At 54.4% G+C, this 11,227-nt stretch overlaps 1 protein-coding gene across 2 annotated transcripts; it reads right to left on the reverse strand.

Annotated features, from left to right (window-relative positions):
- Positions 1-3,468: 3,468 nt before the first annotated feature.
- Positions 3,469-11,202, reverse strand: POLL (DNA polymerase lambda). Of its 2 annotated transcripts, none has more exons than XM_042909380.1 (9): positions 11,145-11,202; positions 10,193-10,326; positions 9,387-9,681; positions 9,037-9,199; positions 8,360-8,677; positions 7,422-7,595; positions 6,739-6,867; positions 4,505-4,673; positions 3,469-4,060 (listed from the first exon to the last, which is right to left on the reverse strand). In XM_042909380.1, the coding sequence occupies exons 2-9, from the start codon at positions 10,302-10,304 to the stop codon at positions 3,696-3,698; spliced, it is 1,725 nt and encodes a 574-aa protein (XP_042765314.1). In that variant the 5' UTR covers positions 10,305-10,326; positions 11,145-11,202; the 3' UTR covers positions 3,469-3,695. The 2 variants fall into 2 exon arrangements, with proteins under 2 accessions (XP_042765314.1, XP_042765315.1); XM_042909381.1 differs by having other exon boundaries at positions 10,193-10,354; positions 11,145-11,173.
- Positions 11,203-11,227: the final 25 nt, after the last annotated feature.

An 11,227-nucleotide genomic window follows, 5' to 3' on the forward strand; every position in this document is an offset into this window, starting at 1 on the left:
GTGAGGCTCATCTCTGAGATGGTGGGAGGGGCTGAAAGGGGCTCTCCTGTTGGAGTGAAGAAAGGGAGTGAGGCCAGTGTCTTCTCCATGTTCTGGTCCCTAGTCCTGGCAAAAGGCAGCCCATCCCATTTAAAGGGACAGGAATCCCATAACTATCCTGGAGAAGCAAAACAAAGGGCCTGGGTTCTCCATTCCCAGCCCTTGATACCTGGAGGGTAGCACATGGCTGGACTTGCCCACCTTGTCATGTCCACTTCAGGCCAGGAGCCTCTTGGCCCTGTGCCCACACCTGCACACCGCCCCCCCTCCCCACCCCATGAGCATCCAGAACCCAGGAGGAGAATTTGGCCTTATCTTGTTCCACTTTCAGTGCAAGTCTGGGACCAAGGCCAATGTCATCCCACCCAGGCCCTGGGAAAAGATAGGGCTCCCAGCGTGGTGGGGTTGGGACAGAGCAGCCCAGAGAGATCTGTATCTTGGGCACAAAATGTCAGAGGGAAACGGAAATTAAGGAAGGCTCACACTGAGCAGGTGGCAGCCAATTGGAGAGGGCTGGGGCCCAAGGCTTTGCCTGCCATCTGACCCTCCCCACCTCCAGGCAAGTGAGGCTCCCACCCTTCCCCACACCCCAGCTGCGCTTGCAGGGGCCTCCTGTGCCTCACGGCAGGTCCTTCCACTCACTAGAAAGGGAGAGGCCAGGACACGCCCAGTCTACTGACTCTCTATGTTGTTGAGGTAACAAATCACCACACACTCAGTGACTTTGAACAACACAGTTATCACCACACAGCACTCCTGTTAAGGAGTCTGAGGTGGGTCTCACCAGAATAAAGTTGAGGTGTTTCCAGGTCTGTGTTCCATTATGGAGGCTCTAGAGTAGAGTAGACTCTGTCTTCTCACCTCTTCCAGTGTCTAGAGGCTGCCCACATCCCTTGACGAGTGCCCCTCTATCTTCAAAGTCGGAAACGTCACATCTCTCTGACCTTCCTTCTGTTGTTACATCTCTCTGTGTAGGTTCTCTGCTAAGGACTCATAATTAGATTGGGCCCACAGGATCATCTCTTCTCAAAATCTTTAACTTTAATCATATCTGCATTGTCTTTTGCCAAGTAAGATAACATACTCACAGGTTCTAAGTTTTAGGATGTAGACATCTTTGAGGGACCGTTATTCTGCCTACTGTACATGTGATCTGGCCAGGGACAACTCTGGCTCTGAGACAGAGTGACGACAGCTGGGATAGGGGTGAGAAGCAGGCTTGTGGGCCCTTCTCCTCCTCCTTGGGACCAGATGGTGATTGGGTGGTAGTTTTGGGGTGCTCAGTTGCTAGACAGGATGCCAGTTCCCACTAAGGCTCCAAAATTCAGTCTCCCTTTCCGGCAGAATGGGGCACTGGGCTGCAAGCCTACCCAGAAACCAAGTTCAGGCTCTGAAGTACCTGGGGATCCTTCTAATACACTTTTTGCTTAGCTTGAACTCGGAAAACCAGCCCCTCCTCCAAACTGAGCAGCCTTTCTCCAGACAGAAACCCTTCCCTCAGCTTTTCTCCCAGGCTCCTGTGTCAGACTGAGTGGCCAAGAGGATACCACCTCCAGAATGGGTCTCTCTGGAGGGTGTGGGTGCTCTCCTTTCTTTCCCAATTTCCTGTTGTCCTTGCCAGGAGGTGGGACAAGGGGTTGACTTGGTTTGAAGGTAATCTCTGGAATTCTGAATCTCTTGGGAGGAGGTTGAGGGGCCAGGTCCCTGTTTTCAGACACAGAAGGCGGCACTATCCTCTGTAGTTCTGGGAACTTTCTGTGTATGGGAAGTGGTTAATTGGCCAAGTTACCCGGTGACCCACTGGTTCCCTCTTGCAGCCCTGGAGGCCCTATTACTGTGGGCCCGGACAGGATGCCAGGGCATTTAAGTGGGAAGCAAAAGGAGAGAAGCAACTTCCACATTTGGACCTGACACTCCAGGCTTTGGGTTTCTGCCAGCTCTGACCCTTGCTGGGAATGACGGCAGACATTGGGGGCCTAGTTCAGAGTAGACCTGGCAGAGCTTGCAAGCAGGGTCCAGAAGCAGCCTAAGGGGCCAGGAATTTGCCTGGCTTATTCATTCCGGGCCCCAGTCAGCCACACCTCCCTGGGAATAGAAGCTCCGAGGGACTCACCCCTCACAGAGGCTTCTAGGCCTTTGACGTGGCTGTCTCTGGTTGGTACTAAGCTGTGAAAAGGGTTCCCAGACTCCATGAGCTTTAGATTCCTTCCCCAGCATGCCCCGTGCAGGTGGGGCCCCAGGGCTTGGACTTGAGTTCTGAACTAGAGTCGGGATCCCTATGCCGGGATGCTGGCATCCCCTGACCGAAATCAGGCCGACAAAGGCCAGCTCTGAGACTCTGCAAGTTACTGACGGAGACACAGGACTCAGTACCTGCCCCCCAGCCCTGCCTCCCAGCCAGCACACTCCGGCTTGCGCCCATCTCTTCAGCTTCCAAACCCCCCATGCCAGGAGGCCTCTCCAGGCCCCTTGCTGCTCCTCCCAACACAGCCACCTCCTCCAGCCCTGTGCACATTATTCTTCATAGTTGGTATGTCCAAACCTTCTTCCCCACCCCACCACTCCCCTCACCAAACTCTCCATCCTGCGAGGTCCGACCTCTAAGTGCCATCCTGGTCCCACCAGCTGGACTTGCTCCTATCCCCTCTATCAAACTGAGCCCCTTAGCCTGACTCCCAGTCCTCCACCAGCCTTGGCATACAGCATCGTCTCTCAAGTAGGCTCTTTAGTTTTCCCCAAACAGGCAGGCTATTTCCCTGCCAGCCTTCCCCTCCCCTCCACGCAACCTCGTCTGACTGCCTCAGCACTGCTGGTAGCACAAGTCACCAGTTCCTAGTAAGTCTTGTCACCTTTGTTTACGTCCTGATAGCCTGTTCTAGGGCAGAGCCCACAAGAGATGCTAATGCAGAGACAGGCACTCCTAATGCCTGACTCCATGAATTCTCCCTTTTACCCATCCATCTCTGCCCCCCTTCTGAGCTCAGGAGTGGACTTAAGCCAGCCCTTCTGGAGAGCAGTTAACTTGCCTTTCTGGGCTCCCATTTGGCTCCCATCTCCATCCCTGCCCGGGTTGAAGGCAGGCAGGGACTGCAGCAGTTCACAGACACCAAGCAGGCTGAATGTCAAGTGCACTTTACTGGGCCCCTGGGCCTTCAAATGCTATCCTCCCCAAGCCTGGTCACCCCGTCCCCACACCTCCAGCTGCACAGGAAGCGGGCTAGGGGGAGGGAGGACATGTGAAACGGCTTGTTCTCTTGCTCCAAAGGGTCTTAGGTGATGCTCAGCTACAGCTGCTTGCCCCTCCCCTGCAGCCCCCATCCTGCCCCCAGCAGAGAGACCCTCCTTGGGCAGGGAAGTGGGGGTGTCTGGGCCTTCAGCACAGGAAACTGGCTTCACACCAGCAGCTGTTCTTGCTTAAAATGAGGTGGGGGGGGGGGGGGAGGGGGGGGGCATGTCCAGAACTCCACCAGAGGCAGTGGGGAGGCAGAAGGCCAGCAGTCTGCTCTTGTTGAGGAGAGGGCTGGACAGAACGTGGGAGCCAGGCTGGCCCTTTCCCTCAGGCCCAGGCTGTTGAAGTAGGGAGGCTCAGCCCACTAAGGCTGGAGACAAGCACTGGATGGCCAGGTGGGGCAGTCCCCCTTCCCCCCAGCCACGGGTCACCAGTCCCGCTCGGCCGGCTCTCGGTAGGGTAGGCCTAAGAGCCTGAAGACATCCTTCTCAGTGGGAGTGGGCAGCACTCGGCCAGGCCCCACCTTGCGGCCTCGGCTGTCCCGGACCACAGCGGTGCTGAGGGCATGCTCCGACAAGCTCATGCTCTTGGTCTTGGCCAGAGCCCGCATGGAGCGGTTGAAGTGGGCAGAGCCAGTGAAGTAGAGCAGGGCGCAGGCAAACTCGCTGTAGGGCACAACGATGATGTCCAGTCGTCGGTGCCGCCGCCCCGGCCCTGGGAGCTGGCACACACCCAAGTACTTCTGCTGCTGGCCGTTCTCCTCCTGGCTCACCAGGTCATCCGTCAGGAACCCTGGCACAACATGGGAAGGCTGCTGGGAGGGCAGGAAGCCAGGCTTGGGCTGCCCCATCCTCCCAGGTCTCTCCTGTTCATCCCCGGGTCCTCCATTCCCTGCGCGTGAATTTCTTTGCTGGGCAACCTTGCCCTCTCTGCACCTGCCTCTTTAAAACACGCATGGCCATTCCTCCCCATGTCCCCTGAAGTGTCACAGAAAGGTGAGATCAAGCAATTAACCTGCGGGCAGTATTGAGCACCTATTACTAAGTGCAGGGGTGGTGGACTGTTTCATCTCTGCCCTGAACTGGCTCTGGCCACAAGGGAGAGGTGGCACTCTCACGAAGCCACCCTCCCCTGCTTCCTGCCGAGAGCTTGCAACTCTGAGGCCCTCCCTCCTGGGGGTCGGCTAGCCTCGCCCTGCCTGGAGCCAACCTGCTCACCCAGAGATGGAGCTTATACCTTGCTGTCGAAGGCTGTCAAGGAGGCGATTGAAGACGCCCTGGTGAGACCGGCCATCCGGGTGAGTGAGCAGCACATCCACATCACCACAAGTTGCCTTCCCGCGTCGGTAAGAACCACATGCCACACACAGCAGCCCAGGGGTGAAGGCCTGAGCTGATTCCCGGACCTGAGAAAGAGCAGAGGGGCAGGGGGGAGGGCCTGTGGGCCTGAAGCCCTGCAAGGAGTTCGTCCCCCTTGACAGCACAAGAGCCTTCCCCGACCCAGGAGCCCACACTTCCGGCTTATGCCCCGAACCAATCCCTGGTCGCATCACACGAGCCTGAAGGAAAGACTAAAGGAGGAGATGTCAGAGATCTACCCTGGGGAATGGCAGTTCTCCAGCTTCCCTAGGACAGAAGAGAAAACCTCGTGCTCATACCACCAGAGGCGGCCTGAAGAGGGATCTAAGAGGTGTATGCTCTGATTCTGAGGAAAGACACTGATCTTTCCTCCTGGAGCTCTTTAAAAGCGGAGAGACACCCCTTCTCTTGGCCTCGGCCCCAAACCCTATGCCTGCGTATGTCTGCTTAGGACAAAGGGCCAGGTGCCTGGAAGCCCTCCAAGGCCTGGTATGGATTTGGAGCTTAGAGCAGAGTGTGAGTTGGGGCTTGAGGCTTCATCAGGTGGCTAGCGGGGTGCCCCAGGCTGAGGCCTGGGGGGAAATGGAGCCTAGAAATGCAACCGCACCTATAGTAAAGAAAAAGAAAGAAAGCAAAGAGGGAGGCAATTCTGAGCCAATACTCACACCCTTACTTGGAGGAATGGGCTCGGTGCAGAGGGAATGGAGACAGGGGGCTGTCAGCTGAAGGATCAACCCTCACTGAGAGGAATAAGCCCATTAGCCTCCACCCCAGAGACACTGAAGCCTTTCATATGCAGATGACCTCCACGCCTCTACCCCAGGACACTGAGATTTCTGGGGCCCTGGATACTCCAGGCAGGACACCTCAATTCTCCTGACAGGCATGGCTCTGCTAATCCTCTCAGTCCCTTCTTGAGCCTCCCAAGAGGATGGGAGGAGACCTAGGATGAGTAATCCCATCAAAAACTCCTAAAGCTGGAGCCCTTAAGTGGGGGGAGCAGGCCAGGTGGGAAGCCACTGCTGTTCGAATGGGTTGGGGGCTGGAAGCTCACTGGGACATTCTCTGTGCCTGGACACCGTGGCTGAGTGACGGCGTCATTACTAGCACCAAGGCCTGGTGATGGGTGGACAAAAGGGCCTGTCCATCTATCTTGCGCCAGTCTCATAGTCCCGTGGCCTAGTGGCCTGGAGTGGAGCTGGAGGCTAATTTTAACTAAAGTGGGCCAGGGTCTCCACAGAGTCCTACCTGATCAGAATCTGACTCCAAAGTAGCAAACCTTGCCCACAGCAACCACCCCATAATCCTGAAGCTGACTGAACAAATGATATATCTAATCCTAAATACACCCTAGTCTCTCTCTAATCTAGGTTTTATACGAATTTACTCTCTAATCCAACGCTAAACCAAACCCTAATGTTGGCCAAATCTTATTTCTAGGACAATGACAAATCTTAACTAAAAGCATCCAATGTTAAGAAAACCCTACTCTTAATTCGGGCCTAACCTTAACTCAACCTAGCTTTTCTCTAACCCCAAACCTAACTGTACTGGCACTGTGCTTCTACACCAACTTTAACCCACACCCTGAACCAGTCTCAGGTTGGTGGGGGGGTGGGGGGGGAGCCTTCAGAAGGCCCTTACCTCTGGAAAGAGATAAAAAAAAAACAACTTTGTACATTTGTACAAATTTTGGAGAGAAAAGAGTCTATAGTTTTCATCGGGTTCTCAGAAAAGTTTGTAAATCAAAAAACATTAAGTACATCTGCCCTGACCCAGACCTGGCCCAGTTCAAACCCCAATATCCTCAGTAGTTCTGACCATATTCCACCTCTAATCCAGCCCAAACGTTAACCCAGTCCTAACATCATTCTAGCATCTCTGCCAATGTTCACTCTACCCTAATCCAGAGACCTGGTGTTGCAGCCCTTCCCTACCAAAGCCACCCTCCCCTCCAGCTTCAGTCTCAACTTGCCCTTTCCTCACTGGTCCCAACCTCTGCTGTTCCACAGCTTCTTCTGACTTCCCGGCTGAGAGATCAGGTGTTCCTGACTTTGAGCCAGGCCATGAGCTTATAGCAAGGCTCCTCACTGCTCTGGGGCACCTGCTTACTGTCTGTTCAATCTCTGCAGCCTCCTCCCTGGGTATGCGTTCCAGAAAGTCATCATAATGCTTCAGGCCAATGGTCTGCTGGGTAGTCAGGGAGGCATGGCTGCGGATGTCTTCTAGGGTCCGGAAACCCTGGAAAAAAGAAGCCAGATGAGGAGGCTGTGAGCAGCCAGGACCAATGGAGAGGCAGTGAGTGAGCACATACACAAGGCTACCATCACCCCCAAACTCCAAGGAAGGTTTGAGGTAGGACCAACCCCAGGAGTGGTTGGGTCTCTAATCAGTGGGACTCAAGAAAGGTAGGGAGCACAGGAGACACACCCCAATCCAGCCCTGCCACAACCCTAAAATAATGGTTCATGAATCCATTGGTCTGGGGGATTCCGGGCATGGCCAGATTGGGGAACCATTGATCTGGATACTCAGCCCTGAGTCCTGGTCTTCTCAGGAAGGCCCTTGCTGGTCTGGGAGACAGAGAAACATGCTTCTTATCTCTGCCTACACAACAGATTAATGCCTCAAGGCTACCAAGCAACAGGGCAGTTCTGGAAGCCAGGAGACCTAATCCCCTTGAAAAGTGGTCTCACTATAGTCTGGGTTCATTCCCATCAGAGTACAGGGTATGAGAACTGTGGGGCAGGACCTCTGAGAAAGAGCAAAACTGAAGTAGGTGCAGGGACAGGTACCTGCTGGTACCACATCTGGGCAGTCTTAGCTCCAGCTCCCCAGATGTTGGAGAAGAGCTCCAAGACAGGCACGCTCTCACTGATATGGTCCAGCTTCCGCAGATGCCCGCTTTCCAGGATCTCTACGATTTTCTCGGCCATCCGCTTTCCAATCCCGGGGATACTGAAGGCTTCCTGGGGAGGAGGAGGCAGAGGTAGAAAAGAAGAATGAGAAGACGGCAGGTGCGGAGCCAGTGGTAGGCTAGCAGACTCCTTCAGCAGGTATCTGAGTGAAGGCCAACCTGGCTAGTTGGCAACTGATGGCTGTGTAAAGCCTGGGCACAACTGAAGATGAGAAGTTAGGATAGAATGGGCTGGGAAACTTGTCTTTTGGTTCTCAGAGGGATGGAGGCGAGCACAGGAAGTAGAGAAAAGGCAGTAGTGACGATCCTAGTCACCATTGCCCTCGCAACAGTGAGGGCAGACATTTACTGAGGTCTTACTGCGTATCGGGCCTTACTGCACGACAGCGAGCATCTCATTTGGTCCTCATGGGAACACCTGAGTTTCTCACTCTTCTTACTTAGTTCCTTTTCCTTGCTCTAAGGGTTTAAGTAACTTGCCTGGAATCACACAGCGAATGATGGGAACCAGAATTCAAACTCTGGTCTGTTGGCCTCCGGAGTCTAAACTTTTTAAAAACTATTTACTATGGAAAAAATTCCAAAGTAGAACAGTATAATGAGCCCCCAAGTACCTGTCAGCAACTTCTGTAATTATCAAGATTTTGTCAATCTGCTTTCATCCATATCCCCATTTTCTTTTGTGGAAGTCTCAGACATCATAAAATCTTAAGCATTCCACCCAATCCCCCTTGTGACTGGTGCCACCACCAACCTCTGGCCAGTAAACAGAGGGCCCCCCATCTCCCCGCATACCCTGCACTGGCCCCCGGGTACCTGGTAGGAGGTGACAGGCTTGTGGAAGCTCTTGAGGGCATTGATGGCCTTGGCATAGCCCAGGGCCCTCCACTTGTCTCCCTGAACATTGTAGGCTTTGGCCAGCACTTCCAGCTTCTCTGTGATGTGGGGGTTGTGGTTAGTTGTCTTCTGGCTCGAAGGCTGTGCACAGACCCACTTATCCAGGCCCTCAGGGGCTGGGCTTGGTTCATCATCTCCCTCAAGGGGTGTGGGGTAGTGGCCACTGATAAGGGCTTCCAGATCAGCTGCGCTAACCTGGTTCTCTTCCCCATCACTGGTTTCATCATCAGAGCCAGGCTTGAGGGGGAAAGAGATGAGACAATAAGTTCACGCCCCCCAAAGAGCTCCTCAAAGGTGGGGTCTGAGCCTCCTAGTCAGACCCAGGAATGAGTCAGACCTGCACCTCCTTAAGTGTGGGGCCACGTTCCACCTGGCTTCCCCCAGTGCTCAGTCCTAGAATTCCCAGTGGTATGTGGTAGATGTGGCCTGGCCAAATGCAGACATGGTGGATGTTGGGAAGAGCCAAATGGCCTCATAAGAAAGAGGTCCTTCCTCTTTCAGGGGTCTAGGACTTTCTGAACCACCACCAGGCCCTGCCTGTTTCTGTGACCTAGTTCCCAGGGGAAGGGAGCTGTGAGGGCTGGGAGGCTCCTGACCTGGGCTTGGGTGCTCAGGGCCTCTTCTGCCCTCTGGGGAGGAGACACAGGCCTCGTGGGAGGAGAGGGAGGAGAGAGGGCTGTCCTGAGCAGAGCCTCATGGGCTCCAGGAGGAGCAGAAAAGTCTTGGTCTGCCTTGCTGACGTGTGGTTGGTCCGGGTACCTGCAGGGATGGTGATGGCAAGTTAAGATCCCAAAGGTCTGGCCCTACCTCTGCTCCTCATACTCTACTTTGAGATCTTGGTTTTCTAATGTGTCCGATTAAGACAATGAAAGTTATTTTTAATAGCCCAAGAGGAGAGCTCAGGATGCTGCCAGAAAACACTGAGGAAAGACTGGAGCCAACCCACCTGTTAGGGATACAGATGCTGAATCCTGCCGTGTCCACCAGCCTCCTCTCCTGCAGGCACAGGCTTAGCCAGGTGGACTTCACCAGCTGAGCGCCCTGGGGCAGCCGGGGCAGTCGAAGGAGGCGGAGGGCTCGCTCACAGTCCATGCCTTCATCCACCACAATGTGAGTGACGCCTGGGGCCTGGGCAGAGCATATCTGGCCACCGTGCTGGATAATCTGCTTCTCAAAGAGCTCTGCCCGGGCTCGCCCAATGCCACTGGGCACAACATGGGCCCGCAGGGAGCTCAGCCATTCTGTGTAAGGGACATCCAGATGCCTATTGTCAGATATGATAACTGTCATATATGTCATAACTGTCAGATATGATCCGAATGAACCTTTTACAGTCCTGTGCCCCCAAACAATCATTTTTCTTCCATCTAGACAGCCAGCCTTCTGGGGAATTCTGCCACAAACATACAGTTAATTTTCCCATGGACCATCACTTGATGTAAGGGGCAAGGATTTTGATATGTCGTGTTCCCTCATGTAATCTAGAACTGTGTCTAGCACACTGTAGGTATCTTATATATCACTTCATTTGTTTATTTATTCTTTCAACAAGTATTAATAGACACCTACTATTAATAGACAGAGCAAGTGGCCTGTCAAAGACTGGGGCCCAAGCCTTGTGCAAGGGAGATACAAACCAACCTGTAGTCCGTGGGTGGGCAGAATCAGCTCTAATATCCAAGTCTAGACATGAGCAACATAGGAATCCTAAGGGTTCAAGTACATGAGGGTTCTGAGGGTGAGTCTGCTCACCTTCTGCTTCTCCATCTTCTTGCTTGGGAATCTTTGCAAGTGCTTTTGATGATGGATCGGCGTGAATTTTCTTCCGCTTGGGAAATGCCTTCAAGATGCCCCTGGGGTCCATTGAGGGATGGCCGGATCCTGGCCTTTAGGTTTTAGATTTGATCAGGGCAACTATCACGTGGAAACCCAGAATTGAGGTTACCCAACCCTTTGCCTACGGAGGTGGTGTCTCTAATGACCAGGGTTTGGGGGCAGTAGCCCAGTTCCTTGGGGTATCTCAAACCCAACTGAACTTTAGCCTAGCACTCACCAGCCTTTCAATGTCAGAGTACTGGGGAAAATAAAGGGAAGGATGGGACTATTAAGGAACTTCTGAGTGGTACAAAATGATATTCCTCGGAGGGGTTGCTCTAAAGATTCAGCGCAGTGTCTGCCCTGCTGCATCCCACTTTGAAAGGGCTCTACCAACAGGAGATGCTAGGCTAGGAAATGGAGCTACATCTTTACTTGGGCTCCCAAGAGGATTGACGGACTGGGGGGAATCTGCATATAAACCCCACATGATCTTTCTCTACCCCATCACAGACCCGCATAGGAAACCCTGGGAGAGCAGGGTGTTAGGGAGGCGGGGGAACGCCCTACACCTGCCCTGGTCGCGGACCTCCCGTCACGGGGGTGCTCAGCCCCGCAGGTGCGGGGAGACAGGGCAAGGCAGCAGCAGGTGTGGGGCGCCTTCCGAGACTAGAGGAGTCGCGGCCTCACAGCTGGGGGTGGAGACGACAGGCAGCTGTGGGGCACCCGCCGCGAGCGCAGCTGGCGCGCGCCAGGCACTCCCAGCTGGAGGCCAGAGGAGGGCTGGAGTGTCGGCACCCTGACCTAAGGACCCCTACCCGTTGCAGTGATTCGGTCCCAGGTGGGGTCAACTTCAGGCCCCGCGGGTGGGCTGGAGTAAACCACTTACCAGGGCAGCCAATGAGAGCAGACGAAGGGCGTGGTGGGTGGGAAGTCGGGGGCCGGAGGGGGTGGGGGGAGGGTAAATGCTCA

This window comes from Panthera leo, chromosome D2, assembly GCF_018350215.1.
Source record: "Panthera leo isolate Ple1 chromosome D2, P.leo_Ple1_pat1.1, whole genome shotgun sequence".
Classification (NCBI taxonomy): domain Eukaryota; kingdom Metazoa; phylum Chordata; class Mammalia; order Carnivora; family Felidae; genus Panthera; species Panthera leo.

Bases quoted from the DNA above. Each gene is read 5' to 3' on its own strand.
- POLL (XM_042909380.1), bottom strand. From the start codon at position 10,304: ATGGACCCCAGGGGCATCTTGAAGGCATTTCCCAAGCGGAAGAAAATT. The intron at 7,596-8,359 runs GTACCCGGGGGC...CCTCCTCCCCAG, and splicing joins AGCCTGTCACCTCCTACCAG to GAAGCCTTCAGTATCCCCGG. The intron at 4,061-4,504 runs GTATAAGCTCCA...ATGTTGTGCCAG, and splicing joins TGACAGCCTTCGACAGCAAG to GGTTCCTGACGGATGACCTG.